The sequence below is a fragment of the Gymnoscopelus microlampas genome (assembly GCF_963454915.1).
Source record: "Gymnoscopelus microlampas genome assembly, chromosome: 4".
Lineage (NCBI taxonomy): Eukaryota > Metazoa > Chordata > Actinopteri > Myctophiformes > Myctophidae > Gymnoscopelus > Gymnoscopelus microlampas.
In genome coordinates this window covers 34482607-34510582 of record NC_139941.1, presented here as the reverse complement: position 1 = coordinate 34510582, position 27976 = coordinate 34482607, and the positions used below count along the sequence as shown (strand labels likewise).

Here is a 27976-nt window from a genome sequence, read left to right as displayed (position 1 = left end):
GAATATAAACAGTCGGGCTGATCAATCTGGGATGGTTGTTGCCTGCCTTAGTAACCGCAGATGAGGGCTTTCATGTTTATTACTAATCAAAATATCATGCTATTCGGGTCGGGACATCTGTAAGCACTCTTCAATGTACTTTTTGCTGTTGTCAATCACTGTAATTTTTTTTTTCAAAGGTAACATTATTTTGTTGGTCAAAACCTGTCATACTTAATTGCGCAGGGATATAGGTGTTTGAGAAAAATATATATTGTGCGCAATAGTCTCTGCCAGCGGGTCAATAATCCTCAGTATCTCTACTTTAAAAATAAAAGCACAAGTATAAATCTATCTCATCATAAATTTCGAAGGGGTGTAATCTGTCACGAAGAACACATTGCAGAGGCAAAATAGACGGTATAACTCACTCCTCCTCATTCTCCAAGTTATCCAAACAACACACCTTGACAATCACTATTTTACAGAGGAGTTTACACCTACTATGGACTAGGAGTAATTTTAAGTTGTCATTTGTGTCTACATTGGAACTATTTCAGAAGATGCAACCCTTAAACTGTTGTAGAAACAGACATTTTCTAAATCTGTTTGTTTGTTTTACAGTCACACTGAGAATGAAAATGTATTCCAAATTGACCTTTTTAAAATGACAGAATGGACCATCCAATTTAAGTTATATGTGACCACATGCCTCCAGAAGGAGCAGGTTGCCACAGCGATCGGCATGACCAGTAGCGGTGTACTGTGGTCAGCTGGCATCAGGCAGGTTCCAGACATACTGTGCACTATGACAGTGCCAGAGGGGTGGTTGGTGTGTGTGTGTGTGTGTGTGTGTGTGTGTGTGTGTGTGTGTGTGTGTGTGTGTGTGTGTGTGTGCGTGCGGTGGAGAGAAGAGCTAACTAATAACCACAGCCTGCGCTGCCTTGATGCAATGACCACTGTACCCTTTTACTAGCAGCCTGAGGTTAGGTTGTGACGTAAGCGTAGATCCTTTGCCACACTGTAATTAGCGCATATAAGACAAGTGTGTGAATGTTTCCTTGGTTTTATCACAGACTATCTAGGTGTGTTAACCACTTACACCCTAATTAGTTGACCGGGGTCCCCCGGGGCACTCTCCTTTTTGGGCGGTGCAACCGCCCCTATATGTGAGGTTTGGACATCGACCCAATTGCACCCCCCCCAACCCTGCGCTGTGATTGGCCACCAGTGTACCCCCCTAACCCTGCACCGTGATTGGCCACCATGACTCTATTCAGGACTGTGATTGGCTAGAAACACATGACACATGTGCGTAGCCATATAGGACTATGCACTTAAAAAAAACACTTTTATATATTTTTTTAAAGTGAATCACTTCCATCACTGTAATGACCACTGTGACCACACCGCCCACTTCACACTGGGTGTGATTTTTTCTCTCTACACCAAATATCTTAACCGAAAATAGACATCTACAGTTCACAATTCTATAAGCTCACAACGCAGCACAATGCATTGCGACGCGTTGTGAGCTATTTTTGCCATTGTTTTGCCACAGAATAGGGATGCAAGGGTTCAAGTGCTTAAAACAACAAAGGAGACTATAGTCTATAGCTATAGTGAGTCCTACAGGCTCAACCAGCTTTTATGAGTATCGCATATGATTTGACCTGAAAATGACGTAGTGGGGTTGAAACCAGGCCATGAACTCATGCATGTTAATCCTCACTCTCTTGCAATCCTCTGTCTCTCTCCTGTGTATTATTTAATATTTAATAAAGCATAAATAAATACCATAAAAAAAGAAAAAGCGGGCAGTTCACTCCACTTCAATTGATTTCTTTATTTAGACAAAAAAAAGGAAAGCTGAGAGGGGGCCAGTATGGGGACAAAAAAGAGATAATATTGCAGTCAGGGGGTACAAGTGCTTCCAGAGATGGGGGCCTTAAGCCTACTTTATACTTAGTCGTCCGATGGAGTCACTCGCCGAAAACAATTGAATTGAACAAGTGAATCAAATACTTTCGCTGAGTGACACCATAGTATCACAAAGTGTAAGTTGTTAAGGTTGTTTCTGCCTAAATCATTGGCATCATTACCATCTATGAGCTCAAAGTTTTAACATAACCGTAACCGCTAACATGTGGTAAGTCAGTTGTCAAACTGAATAGTGAGAAAAGGTCACAGTCAATGTTTACAAGAAGGCAACTAAAAGGGCCACAAGTAGTTGAAGAAGAGGGATTCACACGCAAGGCGCCATGTGTTGCATAATGAAATATAAAATTAATAAAATAAAAGTCAGACAAGGGAAGTTTAGTTAGTTAAGCAAATGCTTCTTTCCAAGTTGAGTTGTATTGTGCCCGTACGGTGCAATACACGCGCCAACAAATGCCAGAAAATATTCTTTTTTATATATAAGAACGTTGGTCAAGGTCATCAATCGGCATAATGCAAAGACATAATATATCATAAAAATAAAACTGTCCAGAGCAAACAGTGTATTGTTCATCTTTATCATGAGAAGCTACAGACTGTAACATCCCAGGGGGACATTGTGCTAATCAGCCACAGCAGAAAGACAAAGAGAGTAGATGGCTCTACCTCGCTCTTCTGGGATTGTTTCCCCCACACACACACACACACACACACACACACACACACACACACACACACACACACACACACACACACACACACACACACACACACACACACACACACACACACACACACACAAACTATAACAATTCTACAATACTTGACGGGACATTTGGCCCTCACAAGTACATGTATAGTAATACAAACACGCACACACACACACACACACACACACACACACACACACACACACACACACACACACACACACACACACACACACACACACACACACACACACACACACACACCTCATCCTCTCCCAATGAAACAGAAGCCCTATTAGCCTGAAGTTGATTTAATTAGAACAGCAGTAGGCTCTAAGGAGACAGCCCTTCAGCTCCCAAACTCCTCCCCTGGCAGTAATTGTCTTTACACAAGTTTTTTACATTGAATTACAGGAGTTGTTGGCTGAGGGGAAATGTGAACTATCCTGAGGGGTCCATCCATGCACCTGTTAGTGAATGATATCACCAGTGGTTTTAAGCTAAACGGAATGTGCCTGTAGATGATTGGATGGTTTGCATCCAATAATAATGCTCCTGTACATTTTGTAGCATGTCAGCTGCAATGTAGTACAGCTAAACTTCCACTGAAAATGTTCACAAATCATAAAAAAATCACACCCTGTGTGAAGGAAGCGGTGCCTTTGGGGCGGGGCTTAACTCATTTCAGTTCGTCCCTATTGGTGGTCTGAGTCCACTTACCAAATTTGTACTTGGTAGCATGCTGCAAACTGGAATGATGGCTGTTTAAAGCCCAGCCAATGGGCAGACAGAGGGGGCGGGGCTTAAGTAATTACAGTTCGTCCCTATTGCTTGTTTTAGTGGGGGCTTCAGCAATTCATGCTGGTCCCTATTGGTGGTCTAAGTCCACATACCAAATGTGGACTTGGTGGCATGCTGCAAACTGGAGTTATAGCTGTTTAAAATCCCGTGCTCATACGGGCGGACGGACATAACATACGCTGGGGGTCCCTGGACCCCGCTTTGATAACTTCATCAATTCATGCTCGTCCCTATTGGTGGTCTAAGTCCACATACCAAATGTGGACTTGGTGGCATGCTGCAAACTGGAGTTATAGCTGTTTAAAATCCCGTGCTCATTCATCCCAGGCTCAAACAAACGGACACACAGACAGAGTCAAACGTAGAGCGGTTGGCACCGCTAAAAATGTTTAGAATATGTTTCAAAAATGTATTCCCTTTAAACCGTAACCACTATTAGTGCTAGTGCGGTTCTTGGCTCAGTGGAACAACAAGACTATGGTTAGTATTTTGGGGTTGGCACATTGGCGCAAGGTGCACAGCGGACAGGGAATTGTCAATTTCCTTATTTTTATGTTTGGTATTTGGGTGATTCACCGTGTGGGAGATGTGGGAGAGGCACAGAAGGGCCTGTTTGCAAGTACCACGACTTTGCACCGCCTATCTGCTTGGACAAGGTCAACTAGTGCACAGCGAGTCATGCACTCATCTTTTGTGCTGCTTTCTTCACTTATGTTTTGTCACTTTAGTCACACCCACATAGACGTCTCTCCAAGGCAACTTCAACAAACAACTGCTTATATAATGCTTGTCTGTTTCACTTAGAGGTAAACAGTCAAGTTGAAGTTATTTTAATACATTTTTTTGTGCATTCTAACTAAGTTAAATGCTGAGGCTATTATCCAACAAAGCCGTTCTGTATTGTGACTCGTGGAGAATATTGATGCTATATATCGTATATCGTTCTCTTTCATAAAAATCCTTTCTTGATTGGTCAACAAGATCAATTATTACACATTCTGCCAGATTCTGTTTGGCCCACCTCCAGATATTGAACCATTTCTTACACTGAGAAATGCTTCTCGTATATAAAACCAGTGCCAGACATATTAACTGCATTTGCAAGATAATTTTAGATCATCTGCTCTTGGTCAGTTTAATATGCTGTAGATTTGTTATTAATCTACCGCCTCACACCGGTTCAGGGTAAAAAAAAACAGGTAAAAGACTATCTATGTGTTCACATTTGGGGCCCTATTTTGATGGCGCAACTTAATTCCTGGCGCTATGTCTTAACTTGCGCTGAGGGGGCGTGACCCAGCAGCACTATTTAGCTAGCTTCCACCAATTTCAACAGATTACTTTGATTCCCTCAGGGTTGGTGACATTTAAAAGGATAAAAAGCACCTCTATTGATACGCTGGATATAAACAATACAATTAGTTAAAAACAAAAAAGATTAGGCACCAGGTACAAAGGCATTGCAAATAACATGGGCTCTAACTGGAAGACAAATTATCAAGCTCTCCTAAGATTAGCTAACGAGTAATGAAGTCAAGAGTAAATGTTACATTTTACAATGTTTACTACACAACTGCTGCACTGTTTCTGTGTTACATTATGATTTTTCTGTTCTGTTTACAATAATTGGGCTGCAGCGACTTTTGTGATGGTTTCTAATGTATGACCATTTTAACTGTGTTTTTTTTGGACAATGCTGCTTACCCTGTTAACGCAGCCAGCACAGACGCATGCACATACAGCTTTGATCTGGAAAGCGTGCTGGTACTGTATGTATTGTAGTACATGCAATAGAGGGGAAAAATAGATATAATTGTCTGCACCTCCGGTGCTCCATTTACCAGGCTCTCATTTTAGAAAGTGTTTATTTAGCACTCTCGTGTGAGGGAAAATTAATTAATATTATCCGCCAAACAACGACTGCACACTGCAATGGTTAATAAAGCATTTCCCTTGCACTGGCATATTCATGCCATTAACAAGACATCACCATGTGAGAAATACAAGAGCACATACAGTGTTGAGTTATTGTGATGAAAATAATTCCTCAATACCTGGACAGCACTACAGTATGTGTTACAAAATACATACCTGTACTATTGTACAAAATTCCTAGTTCATTTAAATGAATGGAGAACAACATGAAAGTCCAATGAGAATCTGAAGCACTGTATTTTCATTGTCAAGAAAGACCCCTTTCTTTGTTGAGATGCTGTAGATGTAGACAGACATAATGACAGCTCACATATAGTGTAGCTGTACCATACTGACATGCATGAATGCATACAGTGAAAAGGGACAGTGCGTGGACAGTAAACTGGAAATGTATTCAGAGCTGGTGCCTATTTGGTATATTCTATGGTTGTTTAGAGGGTGCAGTGTGGCAGAGTATTGTTCCTTTGTGATGATGAAGGTCGTGGTCATTTTAGAGAGATAATTGGGGAGGACAGGTGACAACTGGAGCTGATTGCCAACAAACGTTATATCACTATCTAACTCTATATCACTATATTATAACGTATCCAGTACTAAACTGTATTAGAGAGCAAATAATTGAAATGACAGTCAGTGAACTCTTGATGAGACACGCAAGCATTTATAGTGCATTTATTTTGTGGTCCAGGTTTACACAGTCAGACAGAAAAGCAATTTTAACTCCTCTACACAAGAAGTAACAATAAAGAGCCTTGAACCTTGAAAGTGGTTCATTGTAAACAAGCCCCCTTTTTTTCTCATTATGTCATCTAACCCTGACAATCGACCTTGCTGAGTTCTGCAGGCTGTCTGTGTGATCAACACTAATCACCTCCTCTTTGGATCTTCTCATAATGAGCAGTTAACAGGAGCCTACATGGCAGAGGAGAGGAGATTAAAAAGCGAGAGGAAGTTGTTTGCAGGGGAAATGTGCTGAGAAAGAGAGAAAACGCAGAGCAACAAAGACGAGAACTGAGCAAAAGTAAAGACGAGACCAGGAGCACTGAGGGAGAAAGAGAGGCAGCCACAGAAAGAGGAATGGGGCTGCATGTCCCTTGATGAGTCCTTATCGGGTGGTGAAGTGGAGAGATTTTGGGATTGATAAAGGTAAACTCACAGTAATCACAGCTGAGACCGTAGTCCCCTCAGTCTTACAGTACAATCCACACTATACCACTACAGCTCAATTATCACTGCTATCTTCACTTCTCACTGCTGTCACCATGCCAGTTCCCAATCACGGAAGTAGAAAATAACCTTTTTTTCTCCTTCATATTATTGTTGAAATGATAATTTAATTAACCCATTAGGACCTGAGTCCGATTCTAAAAAGCTTTCTAAATCCTAACAGTTTTTTGAACATAATATAAAACATATATTTTTTTAAATATCTCAAAATATGTTTTTACAGGCACCCCTAGAAGCAAAGATTTGAGTTACAAATTTTTGCTTTAAATATATATAGAAATAAAAAATTACACAGATGCGTTCCCAGTCTTGATCGGTTAAAGTAATACTCTGTAACATACATAGTTGTCATTATTGTTTGTCTGTGATGTTTTGAGCAACAAGGATCTTCCTCTGGCTTTTGTTTGGCTACATACAGTCACCATAAATAATACAATTAAATAGCCATAGTCCCCCTTACAAAACCACGTTATATAACAGATGTATAACAGATGTTCAGATGTGTAAAATAGCCCACAAATTGTGCATCTGTCACGCGATCCCACCTTCCACATTAAAATACCGTATGTGAGCCCTGAATGAATCTGTCGCACAATACATTTTATCAAACATTCAGGATATCGACCAAATCAACCATACAACCTCCTTGGCTAATTCTAGGCATTAGACAGCCTGAAAGACTCAATATATCACAAAGGATACAAAATGTCAGCATAATATAGATGTCAAGTTGACCTACAGCATTGGAAATTCCCTTTTACTGAGCTCAGGAGTTAGTCAATACAATCACAGAAAACATTGTCACCTCAATGAAAGTTGACCAAATCAATAATGTGCTAGTTGGGTTGTACTAGCACATCATTACCCACGCCACCCATAGCCCTGCACTGCCGCCTCCCCATCTCGCACATCTTCTGAGTAGGAGACCTTTAGTTAAAAACTGTATCAAGTTGCAGACCTTGGTGACCTCATAGCTGGCTACGGCCATGGTTTCAGGCCATTCTTGTATTTGACGCTTGAGAGAGGCTGTACATCTCCCGCGAAAGGCAGTTTTTCAATGCCTTCAGTGGACACGCCCAAAGTGTTCAGAGCAGAGTGAGCAGAGAAAATACTGCTTGTTTTCTATTTGATACACTTGGCAGTGTTTTCAATCATTCAAATTTGGTTGGGTGGTTAATAACACATGATTCTGTGGCTTGACAAACTCTAGCACACAATTTGTTATTGAGATGTGCAAGCCTTTTTTATATTTACCATGAAATATCAACACCACACTTCCTACAAGGATGCAGACGAATCAGTGTATAACGGACATAAACAGATGTTTTTGTTTAAGTGTCTCCTCCATGGGAGACGAGGAAAGAAGCTCATGCGTGCTTCTTGTACGTTATGTTACAGTAGGTTACGCACCGCTGACCTCCTCCATAGGCCACAGGGAAGGATAACACACACATCACCATCCCAACATTTATCGACCAGCGAGTGACAGGCCACATAATTGCGTCTGTCAAACACGCCATGTAGTTGCAATTTACATGTAGAGGGAGCTGAGGATTGTTGGAGTGTTGTATACATTACAGCGTGTTCCTTTTCCCCTGATGGAAGGCTGCCTCGACAGCCCAGTGTTGTTGTTACGCTTTCACTGTCACACTGTCACATTGTTCATTTGACTAGAAATAGAGGCATTGCTATTTATCTATTCACTATTCTGACAGGGGCACGGAGGCACTGGGTGGGGTGGAATCAATAGTAGGAAAATCCATTAACTGAGAGGGCTCTTCCAGCTCAGTGAAAGCTGTGAACGTAACTATACAGAGTTTGTCCCTGCTTCCCAGAGACTAATTAGCTTGTGTGAAAAAAACACACATGTAGCATGGATAGGCAGGATGTATAATTCATACCTCTGTTATTACGGCTACTCACATTGTCTGTTCTGAGTTTCTTGGCAGGGCAGCCTCCATCCACAGGATGTAGCATGTAATACAGTCGTACTTTGTTGGCATGTTTCCGACTCTGGAAGGGCAAAGGAAGAAGATTATTAGCAAAGACACATTAACATTGAACAGCACAGTAATAGCAGAGGCTGCCCCATAACTAGAAGGTCACAGATTCCATCAGAAAGTGTACATAGTAAGTCAGCCATAAGTACTGTGCAGTTTGAGACACTGAGTATTAATGTAATGTAAAATCCAAGATAAAACTTTGCAAATAAGTCAACTATAAAACAAAGAAATAAGGAAAACCACCAAATATACTGCGCACAGTATCTGCCCGGCTCTAGTCACAATTGATAATTAGTTATCTAACCTCTTGTTGCGGGTTTGTGCTGGAACACCCCCCCCCCCCCCCTCCTCTTTAGCTCTGACAGTCATGGCTGAAGAAGCGAGGGATTCTGGGAGGAGTGCATCAGTCAATTCCTCATTAAGTTTATCTCGAAATGATTCCGCTTGACTGCATACAGTAAGCTCTGCACGTTTCCAGGTCTCGTTTGACAATGAAAAGGAGAGGCCGGATTGCTAGAAAGGTGGGATGTACAGATGTAGGGATGTGACATTCAAAGACGGGCCTGAGCAATAGTGAGGGGAGCTCTATTGATATTTTGTCACTGTGTCTTGCTAGGAGGAGCCCAGTGAGGTGTTTTTGCTGTTTACAAGATCCTCTCTCTCTCAAAGGTATGATGCCGTGTAGACTAATGCCCAGCCCCTGTCTGTCTGGCTCTGAGGTTCTCGAAGAGATGACAGATAGGCATAGTGTATACACATTCCTGACAGGTCAAAGAAGAAGAAACATGTGCAGAGGATCATATTGGTCTTGCCTGTCTTGTTTTTCAGCAGAAATATTAATAGCAAGTCTTTTAATAAACAATACATTTCCATTTGAAATACAAATAGGATACTAAGGCTAAAAGAGACATACTCAAGTGGATCTTTCACATTTCTAATTCCATCTATGCCATCTCCCCAAATACTGTGTCATTAGGTTTGTCATTGATATTTTGAATAGAATAGTAACAACCAGCATAATGTGCACATGCTCTGTTCGGAAGTTTCTCTCTATTCTTTATTCAAACTGGAACAAAAACATACTGCTACTGTACTTATAAAACATCTGTTCAGATGGCATGTACTCTGTTGATGCTTGCCTATAGGGTAATGATACCCCTGCATACAATAGATTTACAGTTGAGTGGGCTAAATACTTTCCCCAGGGACATTGGACCATCCGTCTGTTTCTGCTTGGGCAGTAAAGCTAAAATGGTGAACACCACTGATTGTGGGAATGCAAATAAACCAGACTAGAACAGGGAGTGTATGGCCCTCATTTTTTGTACGGTAATACAGCAACATGCACGCTTGACATAATCAGGAATGAAGAAGAATCAATACTACATTACCACCACATCACTGAGCTGATCAAAAACCATGTGCTTGGACTGCCCCACCGCTCCCTTATAGAGCCAAAACATGGGTCATTGGGGCCCAGCTATAGTGTTCTTGCTCTACTAGGGCACAGAACCTAAGCCAATACTTTTAAAACTAATACATTTTAATCCTGTTTTTCTATAAAACTACAGAAAGCCTTGGATTTCTGTTTGTTTTTGTGTCTTCGCTCTTCGAAGTATGTTGGGTTATATGACAGTTTACCCATTTCTTTACACTATCCTTTGTATTATTATTGAACTCGGTGAGATCTTTTAAGCTACACGGGTTGGGTAGAGGGCAGACAAGGCAGTGCTGCAAGGTATGGTCTGCTTCTCCACATTCACGGGTGGTAGGGCCAATTTTGTAGAGCAGCTTTTGATCACCCCATTCCTGTTCTCATTGGATTTATTGAGGAAAACTTCATGTATATACTCTCACTTGAGAATAAACGTGTACAGACGGATCTGTTTTTTGGCTAGAAATTGGCTTCCAAAATGTGCAGGAGTGGCCCCTTTTGTACAAAATCATGCTCAAATCAATCAATTACTTACACATGATCTCAGGGGTGATGTGACAATGTAATTGGTTTGCAACATTAGTGGGAGGGGCCTATTTCTTAAAAACTAAGCCATATATCACAAACGCAGGATCCGATCAGTAGCAAATTTGAATCGCATGTTGCTTGGCCACACAACACAATGTCACCCAGTGGGTTCCTCATGTGATCAAGGCAACCACACTTGCAATTTCCCCAAATTGCACCTTTCTAGTTGTCAATTGCTGTTGTAATACCTCCACCAATTGACTATTACAAATATTTTCCCACCAGCATGGAACCCTGGGGGACAAATCCTACTCAAGGGGCAAACCCCCTGCACTGGAATTGAAGCTCTCTTCTGGGTTCTCTTACAGATGCTGTTCCTATTAATGGCCCAGCAGATGTCGCTATTTCATCTTTTACCGGTCGCACTAAAATATAATCTCTTTGGGCGGATTTTACACTTGATTTTATTACCTTAGGAAACCTTTTTATAAACACTTTATGTTTCCAATCGCTAGTTTACATTTGTTTTTAAATTACATTACATTACATTACGGTCATTTAGCAGTTCAAAGATGGCGGATTTCAATACGCCGAAAAACAGGCTTCAAATCGGTCTGTAGAAACCAAGCTTCGCTTTGTCCATTCTTTTTACAGTCTATGATCCTACTACAGTCCAGATTCCACACACAAGACACACATAACGTTTAGAATTATCAGTCATTTACATAAAAAAAAAAAGAGTAGCCTTGTGCTGGGTGAGAGAACAAATAACTCCTAAAAGAATGGTTGACCTCAAAATACAATAGCTTAACTCCTTGAACACCTTGGTAGTAGCATCCTCTGCCCCACGACCCCTCCTTTCTCTGTAAATGTACCTGTTGATGCTACTGAGTTTTCTACCAATATGTATTGTATTGTATGTATTATACGTATTACTGATGAATTGAGTACAATGTACCACAATGGAGACAAGCCCCCTGGGGCTTTTTGTGCTATCCGTTTAGCATAACCATTGACTGTACTACCGTACGTACCTGTACTGTTAACAAACTTGTTAATAAAGTATTCATTCATTCAATCATTCAAACTCTTTTCGGGCAAACCTTCAGAGCTGGGAACAATAAAAACTAGTGCTATGTAAAGAGCTGGTTCAAAGTGTTGCCTAAGGTACAATCACATAGTAAACAGCGTCAATAGCCTCATTGATTTCCATTTCCTGTCTGTTTCTGAGAACATGTGTAAGGTAACATTTACATTGCTGACTGAGGGCTAAACATTTTATTCAGCATTCTATGCCCTGCTTTCTGATAGGCAAGTAATGACATAGTCACCATTTTTGTATCACAAATAATCTCTCATACAGCATACTAAACATAAAAAATATATGGAACATGCAGCATTCTGATAATCCAGCAAAAAGCAACGACTCTTCTATGTATTAATTTCACCTATCAAAGTCCTTTTAGTCATTAGAGTAAGGGAAAAGGAAAAAGACACAATGAGAAAGGTTCCTATGTGCAAAAGTGGGAAACTATGAGTATGAGTACGTCATAGTTGTACACATGCACACTGCATTTTTTACTTAAGTCATTTCAATGCAATTACCAATATGTGTTGCTTGAGGTGGCACACAGAGGTGTTTTAAAGGATTCATGTGATGTGTTAGAGCACCAGCTGTCAGCTGAATGGATGGCTACTGAGAACACTGTCAGTCTGCATTAGTAATGCGCCAATACCGTTTTGTCACTGCCAATACCGATTCCCAGAATTAAACCTAATAGTTTTGAAGGATACTGAAGACCTTTCCAGTAAAGTACTTTTATGAACCAACACTGGACAATAGTTGGGATAGTCAGTGAATGAAAATCAAATACAATTGACTTTTCTCCATTAGAGAGCTATTATGGCAAAAACAGGCTCCAAAACAGATAATTTTGGACGTGGAGTTATGGATACTCTAAAACTAGTGCTCCGTTTTGAAGGATAGAAGAGACTGTCATTGGAAATGTGAGAGTGACAAAGTGAAAGTGAAAAAAATGTGGGATCTTATAATGAGCATTAAGTAAAAACATTGACCAATTACTGTATGTGAAGATGCGGTTGAAAATGGGCAATGTTCTCCTTTAAGTTTGGAAAAGGGTTAATATCAGGATCCCTTTCATTTCATAGGCTGAAAAGTCTCCGACAGTGACCTATTGATAATATTTTACTTTTGCATATTTAAGTTCTAGAATATTTCATACACACTCAAAAAATGGCCTTCAGTACTTTACAATTAGGCAACCTCATTAACCTGTGTGCTTTAAGCTTTGCATAAATAATGTGTGGACATAATGTTTCTGTTGTTTTACTTGAAAATCTCTCATTGATAACGTTCTTTCAAGGATGTGATGCAATGTGAATACAAAATCGAGGTACTTCTTGAAACAACTTTTATTTGCATAGTAAAAAAAAAGAAGTCAAACTATTAATGCTCCATTGTGTATCTCGGACTTCATGTAGCCAGCCCGTTATGTCAGTCGTCTATGAGATATCTATGACATAATGAAGTTTCAGCCCGATTGACTTCGATTATGAATTTGAAAGTTAGATATTCCAAAAAGTAGAACACATACGTGAAAAAAAACGCACCACAAATCGGTCCAGCAGTTTGCAAGATTACCTCCGGACACACAGACACACAAACTCTTCTTGACAGTTTGCCTCTGACAAGCCATGCCGTAATAAGATTTCATGAATTAATTACAGATTAAATATATTAACAAAATTGTTGCAGTGCAAGATTGCCGTTAGTTCATCAGCATCCTAGTCTGCATAGTAAATTAGAAACAGCAAGCATAATTGATGTGACTGTGTTTGGAAGCATGCTGGGCTCAGTTTGGGACAGTATCCATCAAAACAGTGTGTGTTGTACCTACTGAGGTTTTTTCTCAACACTGCATTTTGTCTCAGTTGGATTCTCGACACCTCTCATTCCATTCCATTTTTCAGTCTTAAAAGCTATGGTCCGTTGTAATCTTTGTTTAAAATATAGAACAATGAACAACAGTTATTCATAAATCATTCATGTATCCAAATGGATACAGAAATCCTTTGATTCCTTTGTTTCGGGAGCCAACACGTCCAGCGAGACTAAATACACACGAAAATTAAGATAATGAAAATATACTTTTGTAAAGTTTTGTTTGTTATTTACACACATGAGATAAATCTGTCCACAAACAGAAAATGTGGTTCTCAGCTTGCTCCGTAATGCCGGGGTAATTGCGCTAATTAGTGTGTCCACTCCGGGTTCCGGTATCCGCATTGGCTGGGTTATTGCATGCGTGAAATATTCTGGGATTTACTACCTTGGCCTACTAACAGCGTGTTTTTGTCCTATTTGTCTGCTGGGGACAGACAAATAGGCAGGACCTCTTCTGGTGTCCAAAAGCAACACAGTCATACAAAGAAGTATAAATTAGGCTACAGTTGCAAATTGGGCCTTAAAGGTTTTTTTTGTTTGTTTGTTTTATGAAAAACATTAATTTAATTAATGAATTAATGTCAAATATCTAAATATTGAATTAAGCAATTTAAAAACTGCACACAAAAGCCGGAGAAGACGTTACAATGGCCCCAGAAGTGTTTTAAAGTTATATGCCCTTTTAATATTTTATATGCCCTTCTGAGAGCCAAATCCAGCTTGGCAGCAGCCAAGAGTATTGTTGAGCCTCGGAGATCAATAGAGAATGGGATGGGCACTATATGTCACAAAACTAGGTCATACAGTCAGTTGTGAAACTCGCATCGATAAACAAACTGGCACGAATCACAGTGAACCCTATATCCACTGTGAAAAAACCCACAGAGATCAAAGAGAATTGGCCCCATTGGCACTATAAGATATGGTGTGTTTACAGGGACTTAGATATGATCTTTTCAGTTCTCGAACATCTCCCGCAATGCTGCAGAAATGAGTTGCAATGCAGCATCAGTGGACTACTGATTCATTCATTGTCTGTGAATGTGAAAAATAGATTTTCTAAACCAGTGATCATGTTACGTTAAACTAAATGAGTACAGTGAAGGAAGCAGCAGTGGCTCAGTAGGTAGAGCGGCCGCCCGGGAATTGGAAGATTCTCGGTTTGATCCTCAGCTCCTCCAGGCCACTCATCTGAGCAGCACACTGCTGGGTCAGAAAATGTATTCCTGCTCAGGAATCATTACTGTACCCTTTTCCTTTCTGAATGCATGATTAGCTTTGATGCATTGTTTAAACACTGGTGACATGGTAGAGCACTTTTGGGAATACAGTAATAGGCTAAATGCATTAGGAATCAGATGGCAATTTGGAGAAGACCCCCCGCTATGCTCACCCTTTCACCCCTCATTTTCTGTTTTTTGACTGCCTCATATTACATCTCTATTTCTATTCCCCACAGTTTGAAAAGCCTTTGTTCTAACCATCAGTGGATTTTGTGTTTGTATAGTCATGACTCCCTTCAGGCAGCTTTGTAAAGTTAGATTGGCAGAAGAAATGAGCAAGAGTTATTCATTCTGTGCATAAAGTTCTTTACACACCTGGGGCATGATGAAAACATTTCAAAACTATTCATTGTCTCCGCCAGGCCGAAAGGCATGGCGAGAGAGTATGTTTTACCCCCTGTCCGTCCGTCCGTCCGTCCGTCTGTGTCCGTGTGTCCGTGTGTGTGTGTCCGTCCGTCCGTCCGTCTGTGGACAGCTAATCTCTTGCACTGTTGGCTTAATCGCAGCCAAATTGTGCACACACACTCCCAATTCAGAACCTCTGCCCCACATTTTTCACATGGGCCTGTTATAGCGCCACCAGGAGGCCGATTTGTGCAAAACCCATTTTTTGATATTACTCCTACAGATTTTATCCAAACGTCATGCAAATCGGTAAACAATATCTTTACAGTCATGTGATCAACACAGATCTGTCCGATTTTCCATATTCCATCCTCATTGGCTAAGGTTGGCTTACAAAGTTTGCAGGATTGGTCCGTTTTGAACATAATGCCTCAAATCATGAACGCAGCGTGCGATTTCCGTGAGATTTCACACGCACATTCCCACTAGGCCAAGGAAGAAATGCCACCCTTTTCGCATTGTCCTGTTATAGCGCCACCAGCATGTCTAATTTAGCAAAACACATTTTTGGAACAAAATGCCTCAAATCATGAATGCAGTGTCCGGTTGCCGTGAAAGGCCTAAGAATAAATGGCACCCTTTTCACATTGGCCTATTATAGCGCCACCAGGAGGCCACAATAACCGTACCTGACCTGGCGGAGACCTGTGCTCGGAGGAGCACTTTTTCTAGTTTAATATAGGTTGATGCCTTCATTCGCTGTGAAAACATGTCCGAATAAAACTTATGTTGCTGGGTAATATCTAGATGTGAATGTATATGACACAAATATGAAAACATATTTTTAAGCAAATTAATAAAAAGAATAATACAAAAAAAAATAACTAGAAAAGTGCGCTCCTCTGAGCGCAGATCTCCACCAGGCTGGGTTGGCTACCCAGGGCCCGCAATGTTTGGAAGTCAGTCATAAACAATTGGAATGGAAGGAAAATTCTGACACATGACTCCCATGACTCCAGAGATAATGTGGACCAATTTGTTTTAGTAGTAGCAAAAAGTGTGTTTGAAGAAAACACAAAATATGATGGGATATATTATGGGGAGTCGGGCAGAAAAATGTATCCTCACGGAGATCATTACACGCATGGGGGTCTCGGGATGTTTTTTTTTATCCGGTCGCGGTAATCTGTTGCCTAGCTGTGGCCAGTTGAATGTGGCCTGAACGGAGATATAGCCATTTTCCCACAGGAAATAAAAAGTAAATTAGTCAAAATGACGTCAATTCCGGATCGTCATCTGGCAGTGAAAGCATCATTCATAGGGTAGCGAACAGCGCCATCTGGTAGAAAACCACCGAAAACTCAAATCTTGTCATTCTCGTCAGTGGCAAAATCAGAGTTAATAATGGTGTAAACATCTCTTTTGGTTTGATTTGGTGTTCTATAGGGACTGGAAGTATTGCATGTTATATATATTGTATGTTTAAACTGCCATAGTCCTTGGATTATGAGCTAACTGTTGTGCACCTTACATCTCACATTATTTACATTTTATGTGTCTCATCAGCCACCCTCAGAATCTTTGCAGGTGGTCTCCAACTTGCTGAATTGTTGTTTGACAGCAGAAAAGCACTTGTCTGGCATATCACTGCATTCACCAAAAGTGTCTTTAAGATGCTGCTAACAACTGATCTTTTGGGAAATTTCAATTAATAGCCCACTCCTTATGTTGTCCAATGAGAGCAGCTCCTAATTAGTCAAAGCTGATGTCTCAGAATGAACTACAATACATGAAGTGTCTCGTTGGTGCAGTTTGTGCTCACACCGGAGGCCACAGATTACTTTCCTTTTGCGACTGTATGTTTAGAAGTAATAACTTACAGTTTACCTGTTATTACTACCTGTATGTTGTCATCCAGCACTGATCGACACCAAAGGCCTGTTTCAGCACCACTTCTCAGACATTTTTAACCCATTAAGACATGGAACGCATCTGTGTCACTTTTTCATTTGAGCTAAAAAGCATTATTTTACACTTTGGCTATTCAAAAATAGCAGATCTACAAGCTCATAGCGCGGCACCGAGTGCCGCACTACGAGCTTGTAGATCTGCTATTTTTTTATTTTTTTTTAAAAATGTGTGCAAATCTTTTAATATATATAGTTTTAATGCGAACATTTTTAACTCAAATCTTTGCTTCTGGGGGTCCCTGGAACACAATATTTTGTGATGGGGGTTCGCGGCCAAATACATATAATTTTGGGGGTCCTTGACATGAAAAAGTTTGAGCACCACTGATATAGAAACATACGTGTTTTCTACATTTGTAGAATCGGCTTCAGGTCTTAATGGGTTAACCATCAATTACAGGAACAGTGACGACTCCCATTCTCATTTTCATATCGTAGTTTGTTTATATATTATTTTCCCCAGCTATAAAAATAGCTAAGATTTCCACCTCATTAACTCCTGTGAAGCAGACGGCAAATGAATGCTGCACATTACTCTCACACACACATACCAGCTACAGCATCCGGGAACGCTCAGTCAGTAATGGTGAGTGTGACCATTGGAATAGACTGCTGGGCTAATGATACATGAGAAGTAATTAAGAAGGTGCTGTGATGAAAATTAGTCGCTTTCTTTATCCAAAAAAAAAAACCCATTAAGATCTCGACGGGGCAGCATCTGATGCAAATTATGCTGCTCAGAAAATGCAGTCACTGCAAATTTGCCTGTGAGGAAGCGTCAGTCTGTCTTTCCTGCATAAGCGTGTATTTTATTTAGCTAAGTTGTGTAATAGAACTGAATTATACATGTTGCTTGTGTGTTCACTTGGCTGAGTCAGCATGGTATGTTTACAAATGAGCTGTTAACCCATTGAGACCTGGAACGTATATATATCATTTTTTGATTTTATGCCTTAATGGGTTAAGGCATAAAGTATATCAGTGTTATAGTGGAAATATAAATACATGCAATTTTACACATTTTCATATTTGACTTTGACATTTTTGACTGATCCTTAGGATCTCAAAATACACCAAAATGCTTTGAATAACTTAAAAATGACATGTGCATCAATTGTTGTCTAGCAGGCGCATTCCTTTATGACAACAAGTTTACTTATTTGTCAGACAACAATAAAGTATGTAGTGTGAATCACAAGGCGCGCCTAGTGCTGCTATATTGGACTATGCCATGGTGTCATCCCTAATCCTCTCCTCCAAAATCAATATTGGTAAAGGTCAAACAGCATGGGCTTGGGAAATGGAGATTAATTTGTCAATAAACAGCACACTCTCCAACACTCACACGCTATGTTTTGTTGGAGAGTAGCCAAAATCCTATGATCGGTGGGGCAGGTGAGAACAGGCTTACACAAGTAGGTCAAGTAGAGGCCATTTAAGAGCACCACAGAATAAAGCAGCGGTAAATATAACATTAATATTAAAAGAAAAATAATGAAATTATGTTTCTTTAAAAAGTGAGTTTTTCTCGTGATACTGCTAAATATTAACTTAAAGTATACTACCTATTATAGTACCTTAGTACCTTAGTTGATCCAAGCCGGAACAAAATCGATTGCTTGATCATTAAAATAAACACTTTTGAGATTTTTAAGTGGGCCCTGGTTGAGGTTGAGGACCACTGGAATAAAGGATATAAGGATAAAGATTAATATGGTTTGTATTTGTAAGATTATGCATAACTTACTGGTCCAGGAGCTGTGCTCCCTCATGTCCTAAGGCAAGTGCTTAAGTTGTTTTATGCATATGGGTCAGTAATAATGTAAACATAATAAAGTGCCTGGACAATTTAGTGCGTGAACAAATCCAATTCCATATAATGGAAATGACTAGATAAAGAAAAGGACCAGAGTAAAGGGGCACTTTATGCAATAATGCTTTTATTTCAGTCAGTATGTCAGTATACATTGCTGAATAGGGTGAAACCCGATTAGGTTCATTTTAAAGGCCTTCAACTGACAGGGGCTCTCAAAGATGCCATGGTCATTCTTATTATTTAATACATTCCCTTTGTCTAGTGAGATATGTTATTAAGGGGCTCAGAATGTGTCTCCTCTATTAGTGTTAATGTGTAAGTTATTAATATGTTTGCGAAAATACAACTGGCATTCATTCTCTATCGTTCATTCTGTCCAGAATTAGAGCTACTCTAATTCTAGTGGTGGACCAAGTACTCAACCCCAGTACTTGAGTCAAAGTATAGATACTCCTGGTTAACTACAGTACTTGCTTTTATGTTTTCTTCTTAATATCAATTCATAGTTGTATTGAAAATTAGACATCTTCCCCAAAAAATCCCCCCCCCCCCCCCCCCGAAAAAAGTAAAAATAATAAAAGAAGCAAAGAAAAAATAAATCATAGCCAATTTACAGTATATTTGAAATAGAGCTTAAGTGGTTAATGAATAATGTAACCTTTCCCTTTCTAGAAATGTAGTGGAGTTCAAAGACAATATTTGTCTTTGAAATGTAGTAGAGTGAAGTTTCTAAAAATACAAATAATACTCAAGTAAAGTACAGATACTCAAAGAATAGTACTCCATATAGTATACTATACTCCATAGTACTACATAGTAGTGAATGCACTTAATTTACAGTCCAACACTGTCTAATTCTGATTCTACACTGCAAAGCTCCTCTAGCTGAGTGGCTAAGACATATACGTAGCATTAGATTGGCATTAATAGGTCCTCAGTATACTACACACTCGCCCTCAGTGACACAGAAGGGTCTGATAGGGTGGTAATCACTACGGACATGAGTGTTGGAAACTATAGATGGAAACTGGGCCATGACAATCATTGACAACAGTCTAGAGAGGGCATCCTTAAGGGCAGATGAGATCATCAGGAGCCAAGAATGTAGTCGACCCCTGTAGTCTTTTCTCTCTCTCTCTCTCTCTCTCTCTCTCTCTCTCTCTCTCTCTCTCTCTCTCTCTCTCTCTCTCTCTCTCTCTCTCTCTCCTCCCCCCCCCTCTCTCTCTCTCTCACTATCTCTCTCTCTCTCTCTCTCTCTCGAACGCACGCGCATTATTGTAATCGTCATACATATTCAGCAGGCCAGGCTAGAACCTGAATCTGAACACATGGAATAAAATATCGCTTTGAGGAATCAGCTCGGATTCAGGCAAGAGAGAAACGGAGAGAGGAAGAGTAAAAGATGTGGATGGAGGGGGGCGGAGAGGAGAAAGGGTAGGAGGAGCAAGAGAAGGAATTGATAAAGAGAGAGTGTAGAGGTAAGGGGAATGAGGATGGAGAGGATAAAGTAAGGAAGGTAAGGGGAAATAGAGGGTGAGTGAGTAGGGCTCCAGAGTGCGACCATTTTGGTCACACATGCACCCAAAAATGGATCAAGTGCGACTAAAGATTTTAATTCACTTTTTTCCTAAATCCTCGCATTCTTACAAGACCCTCCCCTACTCTGCCTCTGATTGGCTCTTCGAGGGACAACATGCATGTATATGTGTGACACATGGATATTGTGCCCTCCTATACTCCTCCTGGAGTGCCTTCACAGCAGACAGCTACAGGCAGTTCAAACGAATACAGAACTGTGGCTCAGATAAACAAAATAGCCAAATAACTTTTTTTGCAAAGAATTCAGCCAAAGCATAGTTAGGAATAGTGCTTTTGTTGTCCCCCCTCCCCGCAGTCTTTCAGCAGAGAACCGATGCTGTGAGGAGTCCGATATGTAATAAAATTTAACATTGCTTATAATACAGCCAAAGAAGAGCTACCGTTTACCAAATGCAAGTCCCAGATCATTCTTATGAAAAAGAAACCTACAGCAATGATACTGCCTGTGCTCAGTTCACTGGAGTGATTGCAGAGACGCTGCAAAAAAAGACAGTTCACATGGTTTAAGCATAAAATCTCACGACTGAAAGATGTGTTACCATGAAGGAGGATGACCTCCGCCTGTAACTTGAGCAAGGTGAGACCAACCAACATCTTAATTGGCTACGTACGTCAAAGTGGGGCATGCCCTTGGTGCGTGTAATAATGCAACAATGCTAGACATAGAAATATCAATAGCAATATTTGAAGCAGAAATAAGACATGCAGGGGTGCCAGTGGCCTAGTGGTCAAGGCACCTACCACATATAGGCTCTAAAGCAGCCTGACAGCGAGCCCCAGGTTCGATTCCTGAGCCCAACAACCTTTAAATAGTTCAAAGAACAAAGACAAACCGATCGTCTCGTTAGGAGTTCATGAGAGTCCAGGTGGGGATGAAGTCAACAACAAATCATAGACTAGAAAAGTGTGCTCCTTGGAGCGTAGATCCCAGCCAGGTCGGGTTGTCTACCTAGGGCTGTGTCAGTCGTGGTAGACACAACCCGGGGAAATAGAGTTTGTACGACAGACGGTGCAACTATTCATGTTTGTGGCACCAACTATGGGCAGCATTGAAAGGGATTTTGGAGGTGCGCTCTATCCACAAGTTTCCAAGGGAGCTTACTGGGGAAAGGGCAAGCCCCCAGAACCGCGGTAGAACAGTGAAGCTGCCGTCGCCTGGTGGTCAAATCGCAAGACTTCCTCATTGAAAACGCTACTGCGCTGCATGCTTCTACCGTTTGAAACCCTGGTGTGCCTGCTCGGTGCTCAAGTCTTTCGCATTTGAGCACCAAAATTTGGTGCACAAATGCGAAAGAACAGGGTACTTCCGGGTGCTTCATGAGCTGCAGGTGAGCAACTTCATTGAAATGAATAGGTGGGGGCGGGGCAGTCCATTCTCTAGATAATATTCTAACTTTATGGGAAAAGGGGGTGTGTGAATTATGGGCAACACTTCCTGTTGTCACAGTCATTCAATTAATTTGAGTGATCCGTGTCAGTCAATCATAGCCTACTGTGAGAACACGACCTAACAAAAGTCCAAAGGGGTCATATTAGTCTGCCTACTTACCCTACAGATCTCCTTCCACACAGCTGATTCAAATTAATCATCAGTGCTTATTATTAAGCGCTGAAGTCAAATATCATTTCATCCACATGCAGAGATTCAGGTTCACAGCACATGAAACACAGGACAGGAGTTAGCCTACTGCTAAGAGCAAGTGTCAAGAGCCATTGATCCTCAGACTAATGTGAGCCTTTTTTAATTCTATCAGGTTGTGTTCCCACATTATTATTGACTGACACGGATCACTCAAATGAATTGAATGGCAGGAATTGATGCCCATAATTCACTGCAACACACAGTGCTTTGCAGCCTTTGTGGTGCCCCTTATGGGTGTATGTGAAATTGCTTAAAATGTGTTAGTGCAGCACTAAAGGGTGCTGTGAAAATGTTTCGTGCACTTCACGGTACCAGTGCAACCAACGTAAAAAGATTAGTCTGGAGCCCTGGAGAAAGTAAGGGAGAGGAGAGAGACAAGACGACGACACAAAAACAATCTGCTAAATCCTAGATATTCAACCAGCGGCCCGAGATCGAAATCCGTCCCCTGGGGAACTTTCTTGAGGCCCCTGGAACACTCCAATGTAAAATATAAATAAATAATAATAAATAAAAAGATTGTTGGTTGTATATAACAGTGGCACATAGGGACGACCATTTTGAATGTTTTTCATAACTGTTAACTTAAACTTGTTAACAGTTAACACATTAACTGATAAGAATAAAATGTAGGCGACTATTTAGAATGGAGGGATGTCTGACTGTGACTCACTCAGGGTCCCAAATTAACATCCGCCAGGACTGGATTTGCAGTCGTGATGAGTAAATATATGGAGAAAATCCTCCACTCATGGCTGGAACGAAAATTGTATTTCCTAATCTACTCCTGTAGATCTGCCATACGCCTAGTAACAGTGCGCTTTCCAAAATGTTGAAAAAAAAAAAAAGAAAAGATCATTGGTCTGTGGCGAATGTTGAAGGCATGTCCTAGTAATGATTTATATTTCATGTAGTCAAAAAATTGATGGGTGGCTTTTCATAAAACATGGTGGGAATGAACAGTAGGCTGCCCTAAAGAGATGATGATTGAACTATTTTGTTGAAAAGGTCAAAGACCAAGGTTACAATCATCAGAATCAAATCAAATTTTGAGATATCATTCAACGTTGGTGCGGGCAGGGTTTGCACCCCCAGGTGCATTGCTATTACCAGGTGTATGTAAATGCATGTGAACAATTAAAATATGATCCCCCTGGAAAACACCAGCATGGAAACAATGTGGGCACGACCCAACAGTTCAGCAGCTATTGTCTGCCATGTTGTTTTCACTATCTGCCCTTAACCAAGCTCAAACCACAAACTCCTGCATCATTATAGTTTATTAATGTACTGTGTGGAGCTGACAAGCAAACCTGCTTCCCTCCCAGTTACCTTCTGTGTACATAATTTGCATTTCACTGTGGTAGTTCGAAGAGGAAAAGTCAAACGATTTCTGATGCAACAGTTTTCATCCTTAAACTGTAGCTGGATAGCACTGTTGTGCTGCAGTATCTACCGCTTCTAAGAGCATTGCAAACCGATTATGCTCCTGCATTGTATGGAGAGACATGCTATTGTGCGGTGCAAATACAAAATGTAAATCTGGTAAAACCTGCACAATGAAGAAAAGAGCTTCAACACTAGATAGAATGCTGGCATTTTGTGAAAACGTCTGAGAAGTGCTGACATATTGCCTGCCAGTTGACAGACTCTCTCTGTATGTGGGGAATGGGATTATCCTGGCTAAAGCAATGAAATGTACCGCGGATGCATGGAGCAAGGAAGACAATTCAGAGGCTGCTGGTACTGACATACGTTGGTGACACTATACAAATACTTGCAAATAAGATATACACAAACCCAGCTCAGTCGCATAATATCAAAATCATTCAGAAACACAACACAAACTGCACATAGGCTGTGAAGCGTTATGCAAATAATTTGCTTCAGACACATTATTGACTTTGAAAAAAGAATGTCAGCTACATGGATGTGGAAAATGTCCTGTTGAACTATCAAATACTATTATATTATATTGCCTCACTAGACTGCCATTTTGTTCTTACATCATAGACACCCCACCCCCAGGTAAGATGTACAGTACACAAAATGGCGTGTGAATGTGGTCAATTTAGCTGTGAAGTTTATCTGATTAACCCACATCTGAACCAGTGTCTACACACAAAGAAATGGATGCATACATTAGAATTAACCCAGAGAGCTACCCTACTCTTTGAACTAAAGACCCTTCTGATCAGTGCTGCATGTGAGCAGTATAGTGGCTTTGATGTTGTTTGAGGAGGGGATTTAAAGCACGTCAGCAGCAAAAAAATAATTACATCTTCAGTCTCAACTGTGGCCTTAAGGACGTCTTTATTTTTGGATTTTAAACTTAGATTAACCCCACTGTGTGATTCAAAAGTGTGAGTCGGCCAAAGAGCTTGATGAAAATTGAGATGGAATGGAACAAACGCCCCCTTGCCAGTAAGAAGAGAAGTTTGTTTAAGGGATGCGTGGGGGGTTGCAGACAAGTAAATGTTTAAAGTCAGCATAAAGGACACACAGATAACAACTCAGAAATGTTATGATGAAAAGGGAACTACTATGAGAAAACTTCCTCTCTATCTGAGGTTTATTTTCCCCCATCTTTCGTTTTGCTTGTTGTCATCATCACCATATATTGCCTAAACATTTCATTGCACATGAGACTCTAACTGTACTAAGAGTGAACGTTCAGGAGGAATGGTAAGTACTGTAATTACTAATTAGCATTCAGCACACGATAATTTGAATAATATCTGATTCAGGATAGTAGAGTCCCTTCCTCTCCTCTGCAACTCTCCAAAGCAGGGGTCTTCGACAGTATTCTATCAGTATTTGCAGAATGAATTAATTGCATTTGTGTCTAATTAAGTATTCAATCAATCAATCAATCAATCAAAAAACATCACCACAACCAAAAATGTATTTACGGGTAGATAACGCTGGCAGCGTCACATGGGAGAAGTATTATTAGGTCTATTCATTAACCTTATTTCTAGAAAGTTATGATATTGTTATTGACTATTAGAAATATATTATTTTGTTCTAAATATCCACAGGTTGAGAAACTAGACATAGCTTATGTTCTGGACACTTTAGTTTATATTGTGAAAACGTCCATAGACATTCTACCCGGGAAGAAAACATTCTGATCTGGTCTATAAGGCCTGATTCAACATTGTACTGTATGTTTGAACAAAAAGGGAGAAGGAAGCATAGTATAGTATAGTTATATCAGGAAGAATGGACAGCAATATTGAAATATCAGTGGAAGAGTGCCAGTTCACAGAAATGGAGGGAGTTTGGTTGGAAAATCTTCTATTTTATTACACCCTCTCAGAAATCTCAATATGACAATATGTTTGCTGGAGAAACTGTGATAACCAAAAGGTTTGATGACAGGGATGGCTCTGTTATCAAGGACTGGAAGGGACACATTATGCCCTACTGGATGCTAAATGTGAGGTGCCCCTAGATAGTATTTTGAATATATACCTCAAGAATGGTTTGATACGTTTTAATAAATATACCGTTGGTGGCTGGTAAAAAAAGACTCTTACCGAGAAATGGCTGTCACAGGGGAGGCCAACTTTAAATGCAACAATTTAAAAAACGAATTGTTCAAAATTGGAACAATTTGCTGGGTTAAATATATCGCCTCTAGGCCTGATTTTATGTTAACATTATTGTTAACTGAGTTAAAAAGAACAGTAAGAACAGATATTCTGAAATGTGTGACAAACATGAATGTGTTCTGTATGATGTACTGTATACATAAACATAACAGTATCTGAATACATCTAATGGAAATTTACTGTACTTATCATGCTTAATGTCAGTAACGTTTTAAAACATACTCATGGTGCATAGTGGACAGTCTCATATGAGTCCTTTCATGTTATTTCAGAGACACTTGAGGCTCTGCAGTCAGACATTCTGACTGTCTAACTCAGGGACAGTGACTGAAAGGCAGCATCTTTACAGAAAGAAGGGAGAGGTGGTAGCAGGGAGAGGTGTGAGCAAATCAGACCACTGCTGCGCTCACTTTGTCCTTGAGGTGACAAGATAGCCTGATGGTTAGAGATACTGAGCCATGGCCAAAAGGTCACAAGTTGAATCCCTTCATCTGCTTTTCCATCAACAGCCATGCGTCCTGTCAGAGTGTCCTTGAACAGGATGATCAAACCATCCCCGCTCAATCATTGTCAATTGCTCTAGGTGCATGGGCATATCATCTAAAGGGCACACACTCAAAAAAAAAAAACGAACTTAAGTGTCAACTTGTGATTGGTGAGCTACAGTAGAGTTTAGGAGCAGTGGTGAAAGTACTGGAGCTGAGTTGAAAGGTAAAGCTGTATGCTGCTCTAAACACAAAGGGAGGGTCTCCGGGGTAAGGGGAATTACTTTTCTACATTCAATCTACAAGGGGAATAACTTTTCTACATTTCTACATTCAAGTTAGAGCTGTTAGTGGTAGATGTCTTCCTCAGAGACACTACGATTCAAGATTTTAATTGGTGCATTTTGTGTATGAGTACCCAAGAGTAGAATTCTTTGTTTTGGTTCTTCAGCAATGTAGCAGTAAAAATAACAAGAAAAAATGAAATGTTGCATTGATGTGGTGTAGACTAAGTGTTTTTTTTTTTTTTTTTAAAGACGGGACTTTTTTGTTATAAAGTGATAGTAATCATTACTATTTAGCTTGAGAAATCGTTCAAAGGAGTTCAATGTACAGGTGGCGCCACCTTAAGAGGTTTTCGCTGCTATTTCAATGGGGTGTTCTCTTTCTAGATTTCTAAATTTCTTCAGGGGTCTCCCTGTCTCTACAGCTCTTTAGTAAACAAACAAAAGATTTTCCAACTCGGGATACCAATTTTATTTTTACTTTGGTACCTTAAAATGTATAGTGTAACAGTTCCAATTCTGTCTGTTCAATTTGTATTTATGTATTCAGTTTATTTTGTTTAATCACTTCCAATTTCACTTGTTTATCCTGTATCCTGTACGAGTTCCCTCTCCTGATTGGATCAAATTGGTATCCTGGACTGAAAATGTATTTGCCAATTACTACAGTGCCGGAGAGATGGGGAGATCCCCTATTACTGAACAAACATTCTATAGCAATGATTGCTTTACAGAGTGTTTTATATAAATATCACTTACACCACCTTTAATCACTGACAGAGCAGTGTCTGCATATTAACATATTTTCACCCTCCACTGCATCACGACATGTAAACTGGGTGAGCCAAGAGTTGAACCCCTGACCTTCCAACTCCCAGATGGCGCCTCTACACTACCTACACTACCCCAATGTAAATAATTATAGCCTATCCATACATTAAGATCAATCAAGGGTGCAACCAGAGAAAAATGTATGACATATTTCCACTGAAGTACCCTAATTACTTGAAGTGTGTTGTCGCCCATTAAGAACAGTTCAAACTAACGGGGCAAGCCAAGCCATGTACCTATTGACATTTGAAAAACTGCAGCACTCTGGTGTGTGGGCAGAACACTCCCTGAAGGCGGACAGAATGAAAGCAACATGACTCCTGTGTCTTCGTTAACCCATTCAATCCGGGAATGCGTCTCTGTTATTTTAGATTTCTTTGGCTATTCAAACATAGCACAAGCTCATAGCGCGGCACCGAGTGCCGCGCTATGAGCTTGTAGATCTGCTATTTTGTTTAAATCATGAAAATGTGAGCAATATTTGAATTCTTTTTTTTTTTAAGCGGACATTTGTAACTCAAATCTTTGCTTCTGGGGGTCCCTGGAACTAAATATTTACAAATGTTGGGTTTAGAAAATATAT

At 40.3% G+C, this 27976-nt stretch overlaps 1 protein-coding gene across 1 annotated transcript in view; it reads right to left on the bottom strand.

Annotated features, from left to right (window-relative positions):
* The window catches only part of zmat4a (zinc finger, matrin-type 4a), a gene marked incomplete at its 3' end in the record, with an annotated part of 107706 nt that overhangs the window by 60901 nt on the left and 18829 nt on the right, over nucleotides 1–27976 (bottom strand). The window contains exon 3 of the mRNA XM_084055777.1: nucleotides 8514–8603. Coding sequence (XP_083911903.1) covers nucleotides 8514–8603 — 90 coding nt within the window. The remainder of the gene's footprint in view (nucleotides 1–8513; nucleotides 8604–27976) is intronic.